General features: G+C 48.3%; 1 protein-coding gene across 4 annotated transcripts in view; it reads right to left on the bottom strand.

The window, feature by feature from the left end:
- Positions 1-269: 269 nt before the first annotated feature.
- The window catches only part of DENND1B (DENN domain containing 1B), a 155,720-nt gene continuing 136,345 nt past the window's right edge, over positions 270-19,644 (bottom strand). For all 4 annotated transcript variants that reach the window (XM_015587508.2, XM_015587511.2, XM_015587512.2 and 1 more), the window contains 3 exons: positions 6,061-6,140; positions 4,967-5,183; positions 270-3,390 (listed from right to left, as the gene is read on the bottom strand). In XM_015587508.2, coding sequence (XP_015442994.1) covers positions 2,854-3,390; positions 4,967-5,183; positions 6,061-6,140 — 834 coding nt within the window. In that variant the 3' untranslated portion in view covers positions 270-2,853. The remainder of the gene's footprint in view (positions 3,391-4,966; positions 5,184-6,060; positions 6,141-19,644) is intronic.

Raw genomic sequence — 19,644 nt, 5'->3', positions numbered from 1 at the left:
TTCACAACGACTCCCCTTCCCCATCCCCCCCCCATGCCCCCAGAAATTTCTAAGGGCAAAAGGACAAACGTTAGGTTGGCATTTGGGGGCCTGTGTCCTGTTCAGAGGCCACAGAAAAGTCTAGGTACAGAAGCCATTGGTCTCACTCACATACACAGTTCTCTTGTAGCACAGGTGTTATTTCTTCAAAGGAAAAAAAAAATCAAACAGCAGGGGAGTTTACAAATATTTGGCTTAGTTGTAATAAATAAAATGAACATAGTAGAAAATAAGATAACACTTTGTTTATTCTGGAACTCACCTTAATTTCACTTCATTCTCCCTAGAGCCACCAGAATCCCACGCAGTCTCGTTTAAGACCTGACTCTGAACGCTCGAAATTTTAATGGTTTGAAATACTAACACTTACGACTAGTTTTTTGGGGATTTCTTTCCAAGAATAATATGCAGAGTTTTTGTTCTTGCTTTTGTTTCTCGTGTGGAATATAACGGCTGATTTTGTATGTTAAATAAGGCACGGGTCCAGTTTAAAATACTTGCGAGTAGCTGAATGTCCTCAAAACAACACAGGGTTATGGTCAAACATTTGTGAGGTGACTGAGGGGTGGGAAACAATGTACATTTCTAAGGCCATGATGTTTATTAAGCAAAAATGGGCTGAAATCCAGATTTGGCCTAAGCTACACTCACGCTTATCTTATTCTTCAGACTATGGATTCTGAAGGGAAAAAATATCTCCTTGCAATATTCATGTTAGGAGGCTCCTTGACATGCTTTCAAAAAATCATTGAGGAACGTGTGCCGAGCAGATTAAGCACCTGCGTGACATCTTCCCCTTCTCATTTAAAACAGCTCTTCTGATACGGGGACTTCAGGAGCTACATATTTCAATAAAGCAACATGGAATTTTATAATGAGTGTGTAAAAACAAAAGTAGACGAGAGTCTTACTTTTGAGTTTAAAAAATAAGAATTAAACACTTTTTTTCCTTGATACATACAGAGTCCATCCTTACGAAGGAAACAAAGTTCGTGTTCTTTCACAGACATGAATGAATAATTACTGCAAATAAAACACATCCAATTAGATTTTGGAATGTAGTTTAAAAAAGAAAAAGGTTTGGTCATTTTCTTTAAGTTATTTAAAGACTGACCTGAATAAATATTTTTAAGCAAAGTTTTTAGCAAACCCACTTCGGGATTTTTTTTTTTTTTTTAAACTGAAAATTAAATTCTTTCAGCAAAGATTTTCAAGTACAGTCCTGATGGGGTTCTTACTTTCCTTAAAATGACAATTTTAAAGAATTAAGCATAACTAGGGGGTATAGAGAATACAGATTAATTAAGCAGGACATCTCTGGGTTTATTTTTTTCTGATTACACCTGCCAATCGAGCCCGCAGGGGAGGACACAGGAGCCTCTGGCCCTTGGGTGTGGGCCGTGCACAGGGACCCCCTGCCAGGACCTGGAGGGGCAGGGACCGGGCAAACAGGACCTCAGCGAGGTGGCCGAGGCCAGCGCCACACAGGTCTCGTCGATGGTATGCCGCAAGGACAATGGCACTCTACGTCAGTAACCCCCTCCCCCAAACCCCTCGCCCCAGTGGGACCATGATCAGGAAACCCGACGAACCCCGACAGGGGGGCGTCCCACCCGATATCTGACCAGTGCTCCCCCAAACTGCCAAGGTCATCGAAAGCAAGGCAAATGTGAGCGACCGTCACAGCCAAGAGACGCGACGGCCGAATGGCACGCGGCGACCTTGGAGCAGTGACACAGAGGAGACCTGAATTACGCGTGGACTCTCAGTGCCGGGCCGTTGACGGCGTGAGGTCTTGGTGACGGGGAGACACGGGCAGGGAGGGACACGGGGGGCGGGGCGGGGCGGTGGGACTCGGCACTTCCTTCGGGGTTCCCCTGCAAACCCCAGACTTCTCCAGGACACAGTCGATTATTTCAAAAAAGGAGATTTGAAATGATTTAGCTAAGTATTAGTTAAGCATTTAGACAAGTATTAGTTAAGGAAAAAAAAAAAAAGACTGGGACATTGTTTCTATCGGGACAGTTTATGCGGCATGTGGCTCTCTGGGGGCAGAGCCTAGGAGGCCCAGGCTGTGAAAATGGTTAAAGTGTCTCGTCTGTAAACAGTGGTCATTCATTTCACATTGTCATTCAGCACTTCGTGTATCTCACCGCGTGAAAGATAAATGTGGACCTTGATACTTTTTGAAAAACGTGGCGCGGTATCCACAGGAAAAGCTTTTTTAACTGAAAAAAAAAAATAAAAAATAAAGAACTTTGTCTAATAGTCAATGAATAGAAAAAGGCATAATTGCTCTGTAGAACACTTATAACGTATCGTTCAGAATTTACAAGTAATTCCATAAATTATTTAAGTAGGCTGAGTACAGGCGTAAGGTTAAGGCAGTTAGTGGGGTAACGGTGTCAGCAGTTTGAGGGGGGCTCTGAGAAGTTCTGACATCTGGATCGGTTCGCGTTCAACCGGACTGGTAGAGCAGCTACCGTAGCGAGGGTTGTAAATGCAGACTTAGTTTAAATAAAAGGAATGGCATGAAGCACCAAATACTGGGAAATCACGTTCGACCTGTACTTTCCACCTATATATACAAACCGGTACCTGACTGAGCACAGTAGAGTCACCTTCACACTTAAAAACCAGAGGATGATCTACACCCGCGAGTGAGCGAGTAACGTTCCAGAGGAAAAGTGATTTTTTCAGACAGTAGCGAGAGTTGTCATCCCCACACATACTGATCTACTGGCTCGATCACTAGGAATCTTAACATGTCCCTCCGGGAGCTCGGATGCGGGACACTGAGTCTGCGTGGCTGGTTTAAGCCTGGTTTCCACTCGGGTTCTCTTCTGAAATGTTTAAGTCTTGCTCGAGGGCGGATGTCACGTGACAGAATGACCCGACTTCGGGGAGCAGTGCGACACCCCTAGGAGTGTCCTCGGCTTCCTTTCCGTCTTTCTCCCAAGGCACGGAAGTCGACGGGTGTCGCCCGAGGCCGGGGGTCGGTGGATCCTCTGAGACCTGGCTTAGTGTTTCGTTCGCTTCCGTGTTTCCTCTTCGACTTTGGGACATTTCGGCCGAGGCGAGCTGGACGCTCGATCCCGAAGGGGACGCTGGCTGTCGCACGGCCGGGGCCCCGCTCGGGTCATCGACGCCGAGGGCTTTGCCACCGCCCTCCTCTTTCAGGATGAACAGAGAGTCCGTCAGGCCGCCGGCGGACACGCGCTTCCTGGGGGACGGAGGGAGGTGGCGGCCGTGGAGGGCGCTGTCGTCTTGCCCGGCGTGCCACTCCCCCTGGTCCCCGGAACCCCCGCACAGCACGGCCAGGTTGCTCTCGCTGGGGGTGTTGGATTTATTCTGAAAGAGGAAACAACACAAGCGGAAATTTTTTTTATATATATATAAATTTAGAGTATGACTTTAGCAATAGTTTCTTCCATTTTGAAATCAATAGCGATTTCTGTTCGGGCTGGGAACTGGAAGGTCCTTCCAGGGGACATAGAGCGTTGACAGATCCTTCTGATGGCTCCGTCGACAAGAAGGACGCTGCTTTCCATGTCCTTGCAACGGCCACCTATACAACCCAGCTAGATTGCAAAGGTGGGCGAGGCTCAGGAGAAAAGGGAGCCTCGGGCATTGCTGGGAATGGATATCGGTGCAGCCGCCGAGGGAAACAGTGTGGGATTCCTCAAAAAATGAAAAAGAGAACTGTGGTCCAGCAAGCTCACTTCTGGGTGTTTCCCCGAAGGAAAAACAATCGGTATCTTGAAGCTACAGCTGCACCCACCTGCTCGAGGCGGCACATTCCCAACAGCACAGATGTGACAGCGCTTGAAATGCCCACTGGTGGATGAATGGATTAAAAAAAATAAAATGCGGTGTATACACAGGACGGAATATTATTCAGCCTTAGAAAGAAGGAAATTCTGCCGTTGGCGACAACGTGGATAAACCCAGAAGACACTCTCCGTGAGATAAAGGATACTACACGACCCCATTTCTAGGTGGAATCCGACGCAGTCAGACCCATTCAAGTAAAGAGCAAAACGGGGGTCACCAGGGCCTGGGGTGGCGGGAGAAACGGGGCGACACTGGTTGCCGGGCACCGTTAGAGTAAGTCGTGAGGGTCCTGACACACAGCAAGGCGACCACGCTTAACGACACCGCGCCAAACACTGGGGTTCGCTGAGAACGTGGGTGTGAGGTGCTCTCACCTCAAAAAGGAAAAAGAAAAAAAAGAGGAAGGAAAAGAAAAGGAAACGGTAACTCTGAGATGCTGGCCACCCTGACGAGCCTGACAGCGGCAACCGTGTCACATGCACACGTGACCATGTCACAGTACACACGGGCCCGAGGCCACCGAGCCTGAAACGCACGTGGTTTCTGTCTGTCATACTTCAACAGCGCAGAAAATAAAGTAAAAAAAAAAAAAAAAAAAAGGATTTGCCAAAAACAGCAAAACACTCACAAAAAACAGACGGGCGCCTACAGGGTAGAATCAACGCCAAGTTCACGAATTACTGGCAGTCACAACAGCGCTGCCAGCCCTCGTATTTTTAAAACCTTCTGTTCCATTGGTTCAAAGCATTGTTCATTTCTGAAGCACTACAATAAAAAATTACTTGAAAAAAATGGGAACATTTCACGATTTAAAAACTCTCTAGAAAAGACGAGTATAAAAGTAGATCGTCAGAAAAGAGTATTGCTTGACAAAAGAATTTCAATTCACAACAACCGCCACCAGAACTGGATAAGTAAAATGGAAAATACTGAAAATCTATTATTGGAAATAACTCATAATGATGAAATTTTACCGTATTTTTGAAGTTTTGTCACTTATCTGTTAGAGGTTCGATGCTTCTACAAACTGAGTGATACCATTCAGTCTGAAAGAACATCCTCATCTAATTTTATAATTGGAAAGTCAACTAACCGTGGGTTTGTAATCGATATCATCCATCGACCTGAAGAAGTCCAAGCTCTTAGCCGCTGCCAGCTTCCCTTGATCGGAGCTGTGTGTGCTCAGCGTATCGAGAATCTCTCCCAGTAAGTCCATTTCGCCCGAGTAAGGCGCCTTCCCTCGCGTTTCGGCAGAATCGTCACTTTCGTAGAAATAAGCAGAAGCTTCTTCGCCATCTTCAGATGATAACCTGGAGAGAAACGCAATGTGCACTGGTGATCACACGTGCCGCAGGTGAGCAAGCTCTCGTGACTTCGGTGACACGCTCCACGTGTCAGGGGAACCGTGAGAAGATGGAGAATCGGTTCATGGCCGAATTCTTCACGGCGACGTGTACACAGTTCGAACACGGACATTTTGAGGGTCTGCATTAAGGACAGATGGACGAAGAGTCTGCGGGGCCCTGATCAATCAGGGAGCGGAGGGGGGGCTCTAACTCGGGGCCCTGGGGACAGCAGCCTTGGAAATGGCAGACTCAGCCCTTGGGGCGTCTGCTACGGTCCAAGTTCACTTTCGGTATTTTTCTGTTTTTCCTTTGATCTATGTGTCCATCTGTCTTAGACAAGAATGCACATCCCTTTATACAAAAATAAACTTCATGGAGGAAAAGGGCGCCGTGGCCGTCCCTGCCTATCTCAGAATCGTTAAGAAGTCAAACTCATACTATTATTATTTCCCTTATTTATATTGAAATTAATTTTTAACGCTTTGGGTTAAACTTTCCTCTTCTGATAGGGCCATAGCCTGTGAGTCCCTCCCTCTCCCCTGACTCTGTTTGTCCTGTTTAACTGTGGTCCCTGTTCCTGTCCCTTCAGGAGGAGGGCGGGTCTAACTCGGGGTGGCTTCTGCCCCCGTCACGCAACCCCACAAGGTTCCGTGGGCGCTGCTGCTTTCCCACCTCAGGGCGTAACCCCCGTGGGACAGACCGCAGGGGGCCCTGGGCTCCTTTCGCTGTTGCGATGGAGCGGATGTCCCCAGGGTGCATCTTCTGTGACCTACAGCTGCCGCCAGGAGTCTCCCCCACTCCCCGCCCCCCGCTTAGCAGGACGGCAAAAGCCGCGACTGACTTGCTCGCTCTCTCCATGTCATCGTCCTCGTGGTCACACAGAGCGCCCTCCGGGCTCTTCAGGGGCCTCCTCGAGCGTGCCTGCAGAGGGGAAATGACAATAAGGTGGCGCGGGCCGTTAAAACGCAGCCCTTTCCCACGTTTTAAAGCAGCAGTTTTATCGGATAAGGGACGCTTTCGAAAGCGACATGCAGGGTGTTTGAACGTCACCCGATCACTCGACACGCCTCGCGGGGAGGACGGAGAGAGTCACACGCTATTCATCTCAACTCTCACTCGCGCTGGCACTGAGGCTCACGGAACAGTCACGGGCTTGAGCGTGTGTTCGCGCAGGCGCGGTCGCCCGGTCTGTCGCTCCCCGTTTTGGGGAGACCTGACTTACAATCAATTTGAATTCAAGATGAAAAAAAACGGTGGCTTATTCAACAAAAGCATCATCAGCCGCCGAGCTTGTTTCTGGCGGGGGCTGAGATCTGGGAGCGGTGCTTTCGTGGACATGAAGGGACCGTGCCCAGAACCCACAACGCAGGGCGAAAAGGCCTGGTCGCGACTCTGTGACTAGAACTCTTTCTGGGTAATTGGTGGCAAATAAGCTTCGACTGCACAAAATACATCACGTGTTCTTGAGGGGGGGAACACATAGCCAATCACGGTCCGCCTTTATCTGGAGTCAGAAATCACAGAGCTGTCATTATCAGAAGCCTGCCCACGACACGGGCCAGAAACTAAACATAACTAAGAAAGGGAAAAATAATCTCAGTACACACAATAAAGATTAAAAACACATTTTTAACGTCACCGGCTATCGCTTTTGGGAAGGGGTGTGCATCTTCTTACCTCTCTAACTAAAGATAATAAACAGAGGCCAGTGCCGGCTGAAGGAACTGTGTATATTGTACGTATTCAGAGAAAAATATCACCCTGTTTCAGACCTAGACAGAAATCTCACAGGAACAAGCGCACGAGGGGCGAGTTTGAGGTCGACACGTTCATCGTCAATCATCACCCGCAGTCCCTGAAATAAGCACGAGACGGTCCTAACACGGCCTAAATTTGGGGACAGATGCTTTTTTTTAAAAACAAAGAGCGATTATGAAATACATGAAGAGATACAGCTACGAGCAGTCGACATGGTGAAAACGTTGAGAAAAAGAAAAAGTAAATAAATTGATTTCCAGGAAAAAAAAAACAACCCTATAAAGATTTTTTTTAGACTTCTGCTACACGATGCGACATAGCCCACGCGCCTGGAAAATCGGCTGACGTCACAAGTCAGCTGCCTCCTGTCGCCTGGGTATTTATTCGTTTTTTGCTGTTACTTAAACTTTTCTCTTTTCTGCGCTTTGAAACGTATGTAGCTTTTTCCATAAATTTTTATGAAAGAGGGGGAAAGACTTTTTCTTTTCTTCCCGACCAGAGTACTAATAATAGCCAGGTTTCTTTAATTTATTGCCACAAGAAACAAGTTTGTAACACTCTTTTTTTGCTGCTTCCAACACTTCGGGAGCATTAATAGGCTGTAACGACATTTTCTGGGTGTCCATAAAGTTAGCCGACAGCCTCTTTTCATTATAAAATGCAAGCTTTTCAAATTCTGATATTTTAAAACATGATTAACATTTTAGGAAATGAGGGATTACAGTTAATTAAGTCACAGAAGGGAAAAAAAGAGTTAGATATTTTAGTCCTTGGTATACGACTGATTTTTACGATCTCAGGCAAAATCCTTTGTTCTATTTGTTTGATGGACATTGACACTAGCAATCAACTCTAACCTGGAGATTAATAAGCTGGAGATTAATAAACGCTTAAATAACACCTTATTTCGGTAGATCATACTCAAAACAATGCACGTATGCCATTTCTGCCAAACAAAATACAACGATTTCGACCGTCAGAATATCTCACGATACACATGAAATAAGAAATACAAGTAAAATTCATCAAGAGGGTGTCTCTCCATCCTTCAAATCATCATCATACAATTTCATTTTTAAAACCTAAATATGCATTTGTCAGAATGTGCCTCAACATGTTGCTTTTTTTAAAAAAAACTCCTTGTATCTGGTAATTTTATTCCCTTGATCGATTAAAAGCATTAATTTCCCTCAAGATAAAGGTCAAATTCCTTGGCATTAACTGGACTCCCATCCAAACGTGGTCACGATTTACCTTTGTGCCTTCATTTCCTGTTCCTCTCATGCGCACTGGCCACCACCCGCCACCTTAGCCACAGCAGTGACTTGTCAGCTGCCACTGGGAGTCACTGTCCATATGTCTCTTCTCCTTTCCTGCAAACACCCCACCTTCCTTCCACACCTGACTCAGGTGCAGCCTCTGCAAAGCCTTCTCTTTAGCCGGTAAGCGTGCCCTGGGTTTGGCAAACATTTGGCAGACGGCTGGCCGGTGTTCTTTGCTGATGTGCCTGCCTGTGCCGTGACACTCTGCACTCTGCGAGTCGGGCCCACACCTCACCTGGTGGCACGCAGGTCTGCACCAGCCGCGGACACCGACGCTTTCCGGCCCCGTGGGGCCAGGAGTTCACCTGCAGGCTCTGCCGGTCATGCAGCTAACTGCTCCGTGTGCGCCGTGTGCAAGTCGGTTTGCGTCAACGAAACAAGTCGTCGGTTTTGGCCCTCGGAGGTGGAGTGACCCAGGGGTGGGCGCTGGCAGCTTGCGTGTCGACAGCACACGCGTCCCAGCGCTCCTGCTGGTCCAGGAGTCTGTTCCTTGGGTTATCCTCCGTGTCAACATTCGATATCTTGCTGGTTCCCTCGCTGGCTTATGATCCACGTAAGATAAGGGAGTTATGACCTTGCCCTTTAATATAAATTCATTCTTTGAAGTACATGGTTAATGCTTTCTGAGCAAACGACAACCTCCAGGCGGAGCAGGAAGTTTCTGTCAAGTACCTAAGTGAATTAACAAACCGATAGGCAGGGACACCATGCAAAGAAGACGCTATGCTGATGGACGTGCGCGTGTTCGGTGTCCACGAGCCACGGCAGAGCGTTATACCCATTCGTTCATTCATTCCTTCCTTCCTTCCCAGTCACTCAGGGAAGATGAAGGAGGTGCCTTCTGTGAGCCAGGCACTGGGCTCCTCGCCCCCATGGAGGCCGTTTGCGCCAACGAAACACGAATCAAACTGAGGAATCATAAAGTGAGCATAAACTTAGGGTCGCGACACCCTGAACTAAACTGGGACAGCTGCGAGGACCCCGGCCTCGTCAGGGCACCGAGGGGAGCCCCGCCCCTCCGACCCGCAGAGGAACGAGTCGAGCTCTGAAAGGTTAGGAGCGATCAAGCAGATGACGGCGAGAGGTCACAAAACGCGCAGAGGTCCTGTGGTGGGGACCATCAGGGCCAAGACGCTGGGACGAGGACGACTGTGGCACTGTGGGTGGGAGGCCGCGGGGGCGCGGGGGTCGAGGGGCCACTGGTCTTGCAGTTACCCCACTGAGGGCCAGATGGCAGCTGAACACTAACTAGGCAAGAAGCTGGGCACGGTGATGTTTATGGGTGCTGTAAGGAAGTGGGGGGGGGCGGGGTTCAGGGCGGGGAGGACGGGAGGCTGGCAGGGGACGCAGGCGGCGGCAGACCAGGCCTGTGGCCCGAGCGTGGAGGGTCACAGAGGGCCTCTTCCTTGCCTTCATGGAGAGCCGCTACTGTATGTGCCTCGAAAGGAAGGTGGCAGCCACATTCCTTTTTGAAAAAAATTCCTCTCTTCCTTCCGCAAACATCCATGAATCACCTACTGCATGCGCGGTGCTGTCTTCCAGGCCATGAGGCCTACGAGAGGAAACGAAACCGTGTTCCTTCCTCTCAAGACATTGAAACGATACACGGCCGAGCTGGCAAAGCGCCGCATGCGACGAGGCCGTTAAAAACAAACGTGTCCTCCACCGTGTGAACGTGACCGCAGTCACACTGTTTGATCAGCGACAGGGCGGACGGCCCAAGTCACAAGGCATCGGGCTTCTGATCGAAGAGGCTTCGAGAAAGGAGTTTGGTTCAGTGACAATGAGCAAGATGATGTTTCTTTCTTTTCACGGCGATGGTTTGGAGAAAGCCCGTCAGGCGGTGGCGGGGAGGGGGGCCCGTTAGTCCAGCAGCCACCGTTTCTCTCGCTGGGTGGTAGACAAGGACGAATGAGGTGAAGTCCCGGGTAAATGCACCTCCACACGGGGAAGGGGGTGCCGGAAATGGGGGATATCGGCAGAGGAAAGGGAAAGTACCCTTTTTTTTAGAGTTCATAAAATTAAGATGCTCGTCATAGATGATCGTTTTTGGAAAGCAGGAACTGTCTGTGCTATTATTGTCCCTATTTTAAGAGTCGAAGTAACTGTGGTCCAGAGCGTCACCTTGCTTCCCCAGAGTCTAAAGCAAACCCCTGAGCGTATGCATTTTGTAGTCTAGGACGAAAACGTACCTACGTGAAATGATATGAGAATAAATGAAAGAAACTCTACGATACAGAATTATAACGGCAAAACCTTAAAAATGTGTGGCGGTTTATACTTTGAAAAGAGTTTTGGAAGCACGCGTGCTGTCATTTCTATAGGTGGGGACCGGAGCCTAGAGGCGGGTGACTAACCCATCAATCAGTGTGTTAGATGTTTTATATACGATACTTTATTTCATTGAATATCTGCCTTGCCACCAATATCGGTGAGCGTGTTCCCGATTTTCCATATTAGGGAACCACGAGCGAACCCAGACATCCCAACGCTCTGGCGAGAATGCTTCTGAGAAAGATATTCGTAAAAGGGCACGTTTTAGCCTCGTTTTTAAAGCAGGTGGTATTTACGGAAGGATGGAGAGGCTGGTGGTCCAGGTAGGTGCGATGGCCCGGTGAAGAGACGAGAGTTGAACACAGTTTTCCAAAGACACTGACCACGGGCGTTCTCGTCGGGGCCACGGGGGACAGAAAGGGTTAGGAAGACACACGCTGGGCGCGGCGTGACGTGTCAGCTGGCGACTGGCTGTTAGTGACAGGCGGGGAAACGAGACTTTACAGACGGATGGGGATCCTGCTTCCGAGCGGGGAGCGCCACGTGACATCAGCTCCGGAGGGCAGGCTGTGGTCCAGATGCGGCCGAGAAGCCGTGCCCGTCGCCCAGCCCCCGGCTGTCCTGTCATCCCCGTCCGCTACCACTCGGCCGTCGCTGGACACGGGCCCCCCGAGGAAGGCACTGTTTCATTTTAAGCACGTTCTTGTCTTGCCAAGTCCTCGAGGCTGAGAACCAAAAGCAGTGGAGGAGTATCAGTCAGCTCCCCCCCGACAACGAGAACGGGCCGGATGAGCGAGAAAACAAACTATATTTTTTCTCGAACCTATCAGGGCGGTGACTTGGGAGACAACCCAGGAAACTGAATCCCACCGGGTCACGAGCCCCGCAAAGGGCAGGTCGGGGGGAGAGGGGACCGTACGCCCCGCGGAAGCAGCAGGGACCGGGCGGTGGCAGAGACGCAGGAGAGACGAAGCCTGCTCAGATAGAATCATCTGAGGGGCTGACGCGTCACCGTGGAGGAGCCGGCATCTCGGGACAGGCAGGCTGCACTCGCGACCTCGCTCCCACGGGTACAGCCCCATCTTCCGTTGCTACATCAGGCAACCCAACGCCCCACAGGGGCCGAGAGAGGGGGCTGAAAGGTGGACAGTGTGCGTAAACGCGGGAGCTGGCGGGCCTGCGGGGGGTGACAGGCCATCAGGGAAAGAACATTCATTTGTATGCAACAAAAGCTTCAGGCTGCTGCCAGATGGTCAGCAGACGCAACCCCCAAACCACTGGGGACGTGTGGGAGCAGAAGCTCTACACCCTAGGGAGGGACGGGAGACCCCGGAGGCGCAGGGTCCCGCGCTGACACCGAGCAGATCCTACCGCCACCAGGCAGGGGCAGGTGGCCCTTTGAGTGGGGCTCACATCCAAAAATCCTGCCCCAAATCTGCCACAGACACTGGAGGTTTATCCGCCTCACGGAGGACGTGGACAGATGCTGGGAAGGGACACGCGGCCTAAGGCTGGAGCTGGACCAGAGCGCAGGAAACCGACAGGGCTGGGAGCAAACGGCCAGCAACAAAAGTGTCGGGGGCTGGGGAGGGGCCAGACACGTGCACAGACCCCGCGAGTGGCCCCCGGGCACGGGGACCGTTGACAGCTGAGAGGAAGGGGGACCCGAGGGAGCAGCCTCCAGGACCCGCCGGAGTACCCCGCTCTGAGAAGGGGCCAACGGCGTGACCGCGGGGCCCAGCGTCAACGGCGAAATCCGAAGCAGTCCCGCGGCTGACGGGCTCGAGCTCGTATACCGACGGCAGCACAGAAGAGCCTGGCCCCTTCCTGGGCTCAAGGACTGTTCGGTTTATTCTCTGCGGATTTTCATATAATGGGCCCAGCGCGCGAGACCCGCCAGCCATAAAGAAAGAAAAATATGAGAAGGTGGACCATATACAGGAACAAATGGGGTGGCGGCAGAGAGATGGGATCTATAAAAAAAGAGTCACGCCGAACGATAGAAATTTTAAAAAATCCTAAGAGATGAAGAATCCTTCTGATGGTCTCAGCAGACTGAAGAAAACCCTGGCGAACTTTAAGATGGGTCAGTAGAAAGGATTCGACCTGGTGTTCCTAGAACCAGCAATGAACTATCTGAAAACAGAACGAAGGAAACAATAAAATACTTAGGAATAAACTTAACCACGAAACTGAAAGAGCTATACAGCAAAAACTTAAACACACCGATGAAAGAAATTGAAGACGCAAATAAATGGAAAGCTATCCGTCTTCACGGATTCAGAGAGTTAAGACTGTTAAAATGTCCACACTGTTCAAAGCCACCCGTCAATTCAATGCAATCCCTATGAAAATTCCAATAGCCATTTTTCACAGAAATAAGAGAAACGACCTTAAAATCCTGAATAGCCAAATCAACCTTGAGAAAGAAGATGACGAACTATATTACAAAGTAACAGGAATCAAAACAGCATGTACCAAAAAAAAAAAAAAAAAAAAAAAAAAGATATATAGACCAAAAGAACAGAATCAAGAGCCCAGAAATAAACGCATGCTTATAGGATCAAATCATCTTTGACAAGGGAGCCAAGAATACCCAATAGTAAAAGAACAGTCTCTTCAATAAATGGTGCTGAGGAAACTGTATATTTTACATGCAAAAGAATGAAATTGCATAAATTTCATCTCACAGAAACTGCGTGAATGACCGCTCACAAAAATTAACTCGAAACAGATGAAATACTTAAATGCAAGACCTGAAACTATAAAACAGGGAAAAAGTCCCTTGCCATTAGACTTGGTAACGAAAGCAAAAATCAACGAGTGGGACTACCTCAAATTAAAAGGCTTTGCACAGCAAAAGAATGACCAAACAAATGAAAATGGTCGACATAATGAAAATCGACAAAATGAATGTTTTTCCTATTCTTACAAAATGGGAGAAAATATTTGCGAGCGTATGTCTGTCTGATATGGAGTTAATATACAAAATATATAAGGATGTAATTTGGTGCAGCCACTATGGAAAAGTGTGGGGGGTCCTCAAAAAAAACAAAAAATAGAGCTATCTTAGGATCCAGCAATCCTGTTTCTGGGTAATTTTCAAAGAAAATGAAAACGGGATCTTGTGGCACCATATTATTTCCAACCATCTTAATAAACTATGTCTGCCAATGGTAAATAACTAAAGATGAAAACATCTGATTTGTAAAAGAATTACAGCTGAACTTTATTTTTCAGATAATCATGCCAAGATATAATAAGCATAAATATGCCTGTGTGTGCAAAGAATCTTAAAAGGTTTCTGTATTGAATGTAGCAAGAATCTTAACGGAACCGTTACCTTACAAATGTCAAAGACATTGATAAAGGCACAGACTTCTGTGAAATGACCGGTAGGTATTACTTTCAAACATTGTAAAAATCATTAAGGAACCATTACCTTACAAATGTCAAAGACATTGATAAAGGCAAAGAGGAAACAGACTTCTGTGAAATGACCAGTAGGTATTACATTCAAACATTGTAAAAATCATATTTAAAAAACGCATAGAGAACAGCGGTCCTATTTTGTGACTGGTCTGAGGGCTCAGGCCAACTCGTGAAGATGTTTTGGTATTATTCTAATATTTTATGTTTTTCTATCAGGAAATACAACAATGTGTAGCAGATATAAATCCAGTTCAAACCATAATAAGATTCTGTTATGCTCTTGTAGTCAGTTATATATCTGCCGACGCCCTGCCAACTTGTCTTTCTCGAGGGATGCTGACAGGGGCCCCCACGAAGAGAAGAATGGCTGTTTTCTCCTATCGACACTGACTCTCCTCTCTGACCGACGTTAAAATCAGCTCTAGACCCACCATTTCTGCATCCCAGGATGCCTGGGAGAAAATAAGAATTTGTCTGTGAACATCAGATACCTTGAGAATAGAGAGCTGTTGCGAATTTCACCAAAGGCCCCTACAATAATTAAAGAGGTGACGGGGAAAACCTCTCAGAACAGAGAAGAGCGAGGAGAATATCGGTGACGTGGTCTCCGATGGAAAGCCTGGAAGGTAAGAGCCATTATATTTACCGAATGGAAAAGCTGAGAGCCTTTGTTTTCGTTTCAAGACTTTGCCATAAATGACAGCCGCTGTGGCAATAAATTCGAAGAGTAAAATTATAACGTTCCAAAGGTACATTTCAATCTAAAAATATCTCGTAATATACACTGGACACATTAACACAGGTGAGCCTGTCCCGTTTCTTGCTAACACACTACATAATATTTAATATTATTTAATACACTAGAGCTAAACATTTTAAAATCAAAGTCCAAGCCAGTTATTCAAAGGAGGAATTGGTTTTTAATTATTTCTCGACACGAATGTTCTCGGATAATTTTACGACGATATAAATATTTCGATGTGTATTTTATCATCTACAATTGACTAAGAGGTAGATTTTATAATTATAAATTTTGTCTTACGAAACTACCTTCTTTCAAGGAAAGAAAGTGTTATGCAATGTCCACTAGGGGGCATCCTTGTAATCCAGAACTGAATCTGGGGGGAGGGGGTCGCAGGGCACAAACTGAACTATAATCATATTTGACATGTTGGAAATGAATATTATTTCAACAACAAAAACAACAAAAGAAAACAGAGAAAAATAACTTTAAAATTAACAATATGGTACCCACATTTTTTCAAACGGGGCTCGTAAAGTCAATTTTAAAAATGACTGACACTGGTATCGACTCAGGGGCACAGGTGCTACGAAGGGGAGCGGGGCGCGGGCGCTCAGATGCTTGCTCCGTTCAGCAGCGTCGCTAAAAACGTCTCCTTCCCAAAGCTTCGCATCGTTTGGGGCTTTCTGAGGATTTTCTCGTCGCTTTCACATTTTAGCTCGATCATAATAATAGTATTTTAAATAAGCGCCATTTTTAAATTTCATTTAGATAAATAAAAAAGGAAGGGTTTTCTGCTTGCCTCCTCCTTCACACACCCGTTCCTTCCCACCCCACCCACCCCACCCCACCGCGGGGCACAGCGATCTGCCTGATTTGTGACGTACAGTCACTCTTTTCTTGGTCAGAAGCGGCGCTGGCCACTTCCCTTCTGCAAAGTAATGACTATGCCTTTTTTCTCTTGACCAATAAAGCAAGGCGATTCAACGGGCTGCATTTTTCCAACGAGTGCACCATTTTTCTGAAATCTGCTATGTCGCCGAAGCAAGAAATACTATCTTTAATTACATTCATTTTATTCCCAGAAGCCACTGAACGTCAATGAAGAGAAGTGTGTCATCAACACAATTCCACAATCCACACCCTACGAGGTGTGAATATGCACCCATTTATTATGCTCAGGAGCTGGGTAACGTAGAGAATCTAAGTTTTTATCTTATAAATTTCACAGTTTCATCTGCGGCATTTTAAAACATGAGATCTATTATATGGAAAACGGAAACTGCTTGATTACTAATATTTTTTTAAAACATGCTTACATCCTGGGATGTCTTTTAAGTCTCCGTTCAACCAAAATGTGGCTTCGAAATGCCTAATTTGCAAGTCTCTACATGCCAAAAATGCCTAGAGGATGTCTAACCATATCCTTTAAAGAAGGAATCACGTTACTCATCAATTATGAGCTCACGGCTGTTGTGCTATATTTCACGGGTCCGTGAGGATGATTGATAACCAATAAATACAAGAGGACTCGAAAATACAGCTAAGTCTCGTTTGAAGTGTGCGTGTTACCTCGCATAATGAGTAAAAAGTGGAAAACCACTGGATCATATTTCATAGAGTAAACATCTTCATTCGTTATGCATTCGAAAAAATAACCATTTATATCTCCAACCACTAGCATCTGTGTGAATGTACTTTAAAAACAGAATAAACGACCGTGAGTTGAAGAGGACTTGGTCTTCTCAGTAGAAACCGCGGCTGCCAAACGCGTTTCTCTTTGCAAACGCTGCATTTGGGCGAAAGCCTCAGACTCGTTCCAGGTGTGGGCACCTGCCAACAGGAACGCTGTTGTCTATCACGCTGCAAACGGAAAAACGACCCTCTGCTCGCGCTCCCTCTGGCAGATTTTACATCATTAACCGGTTAGCTTGAAAATAAATCGGAGCGGATCGCAATTTGTCCCAGACACGAGATCGTCAAGAGTGACATGTGCCAAGGTTTAATAGGGCTTAACGACAGGAAGCTTCGACCCTCTGCCTCCACTGGAGCTTGGTGCTGGCGTTTTGCTGGCTGAAGCCTACCCAACAAATAACAACGACTTGTGATACAGCAAGTGCGCGCACACGCACACACACACACACACGCACACGCACACGCACACACGCACACACGTTCCAATGATTCCTAGAATAAGAATGGCTGCTACGATTTAAAACGAAGCAGCGCCTTAGAGTCATATAAATTTTCCATACTTCAAGAACTTCTCATTCTTAGAAGATTTTCACAAGTCGCTATTGTGAAACGTGATTCCGGATGACAGACAGGCTTAGTCTAAACCCTGTTCAACGAGTCCGCGGCATTTTGTTCGAAGGTAAAATCGACGTGAGCAGGTAAGTACGTGGTCAGTTTAAAAACTGCCCTGTGCCATGACCGATGGCAGCGTTCTCCCCGGCGGCCGCTGGCCCTGTTTTCAATCAAAGCGGAGGGGTTCCTCTCCCCAGAGTCCTGTTAGGAGGGGGCAGCTGCAGGGGCTGTCACCTTCGCTCCAAGGGAGAAGGGCCGGGTCGTACAAATGGGAAGCCTAATCGAGAGATCTCTGCGGCCGCCCCCTTGACATTGCTTTAAGCCTCGTCCACGAAACGGGAAATAACCATACTAATTAGCAGAGGCCAGCGCAGAAGCTGCTGTTTGTCGGGGAGCAGATGCGGGCCCACGATCGAGTTCCCGAACCGAGCTGGGCCGTGACCACAGGCTCGATGCAACGCACCTTCTCGTTCTTTCCTACAGTCTCCGGATGGTGAAACTTTATTTTTCCACTTTAAGATACAGGCTTGGAATGTGAGTGACCGTCATCTCATTTACGGTTGACGAACGCGAAGTGTCTCATCTACACGAGTGCAGCTGGAAAGTGGCCCTGCAACGCTCTCCGTGTCACTGGGACTGGCCTCCGAGGGGGACAGGCCTGAAGGGGCCGGAGTGGCTGCATCCGGTCCACGTTCTTTATTTAGATCATTTCGGTGACAAGAAAACGATCTACTCGAGGCCTTTGAAAATGAGAGATTTCTCGGCACAATCGTCATGGGTTTCTCTTCAAATCACACACGGATCTAAAGCCACTCCCACTTAAATGACAGCGAACAGCTCTACGGCCCCCCTGCCTCCGTGACTGCGGGTTCCTCGGAGTCTGGGAAGCGGCCACCTGAGAAGCAGGTGAGGCGGAGCTCTGCGCAAGAGCGGCCGGCGCGCGTCTGTGTGTGAAGGTGGCCGCCAGCGAGGGGCGCCTGCTGTGTGGCGGCTGCGTCACACACCGTATCTGGAAGGCCTGACGCTATTGCCCTTTTACGAACGCGGAAAGCGGAGCTTAGGGATATGGTGTCACGTTGAGCGCTACATGCCAGTGCCTTTTTCAAAGTCGGGTCTCCCCGGCTCTGAACTCAGACCCCTGTCCCTAAAGGTCCCTCCGGCACGAGTGCCCAGCCCACGGCCACGCCGGCTGGGGCAGCAGCAGTTGGTACTTAACCCCAGAACCGTTCCGTCCACTTGCCAATCCCTGCTGTCCTGTTTGTCACCTGCAGAGACTTGGGCACACTTTTGAACCCCTCTGTCCCGGTGTCTGAGTCTGGATAACGGGGACAACAGCTCACACGTCGTTCAGACCGTTGGAGCTTTCGAGAGAGCACGGCATCCACAGCCACACGGGGACAGCGCACGTGGTCCAGGCGGGGCCTGTCCTCGCCATGGTCCCCACACTGCCCTGGGGACCGCGACGCGATTTCGCCTCCACAGAAACTGAGCTTTGGAAACTAGTAGCAAGAAGGCGAGAGCGACTCGGGCCACCAAACCCCCACAGGCCCCTGCAGAAGCTGCTTACGAGAAGCCGGGTGTTTGGATGAGCGACTCGGAGGTGGCCCTGACCAAGAGGGTCCCCACTCAGCCCCCAGCCTTATGGGAGGAGGAGGAGGAGGAGGCCGCGTTCTCAGCTCGCTTCTGCGGGTCGCCCGTTGAATTTTTAAAAAGCGGTTCGACTCTCTGGGAAGGCAAAGGCAGCAGCTAGGAAGCCACGCTGTCCTTGAGAGACGCGTCCGTGAACCTCAGTATTTGAAATGACAGCGACTGTACAGGACAGACCGAGCGTGGGGACCCCTGCCTCTCCCAGGTACGTCCACCGGGATGCTCCCGGGGTGGCGGAGCCCCCAGGGGACCCACCGCGTCCCACCCCCAGCCTCTCCCCAGCAGCCTCCTCCGGTCCCGTGTGCTCTGCTTGGGGACCTGTGCTGTGGCCTTCGTGTCGGCTGCCAGTCCAGGGGGTGGGTGGGCCTTGGCGTCTTCACACGCGTACTTGCTCTCTGCCTTGAATTTTATCCACATTAAATGAACTTGAATATTTTATTCTATGATCTTTTGTAAGCTGTCGATTTATTTTCGGAAACGGAGAATGTAAACAAATAAAGAAGCATTAGCGACTCTGACATGTTTCTTGATCTCTAGATCCTGCCTTTGACTACATCTAACTATTCCTAGGAGCGCTTACGGAGTTAACTAAAAATCTTGACGTGCTCAGACCCTAATATTATTACACTCGGGGACACAGAAGTAGGAGACCACGTCTTCTTCACATAAAAATCTATTCGCTGTGGTCAATACAACCTACATGCTCCGATATTAAGGCAGTAAATATTTTGCAGAAGTTTTTAAGATGTTAAAGCTTGAGACAGATAAGAATTGAACGTTCTAGCGATGGGAGAAAAATGGAGAAATTGATTGCAAATCCATCAATGGTCCAGAAGTTAATAAACGTTTTCCAGTTAACAACGGTAGCCAGAAATGCTTTCTACGTTCGTGGAATAAATAGTTAATTGAAAGGCTTCTCTTAGGTCGGAGAATCAGCTTTCCC

This window comes from Pteropus alecto, unplaced genomic scaffold, assembly GCF_000325575.1.
Source record: "Pteropus alecto unplaced genomic scaffold, ASM32557v1 scaffold90, whole genome shotgun sequence".
NCBI lineage: Eukaryota > Metazoa > Chordata > Mammalia > Chiroptera > Pteropodidae > Pteropus > Pteropus alecto.
The sequence above is the reverse complement of the archived record's forward strand: the minus strand, read 5'-3'. Positions and strand labels throughout refer to the sequence as shown.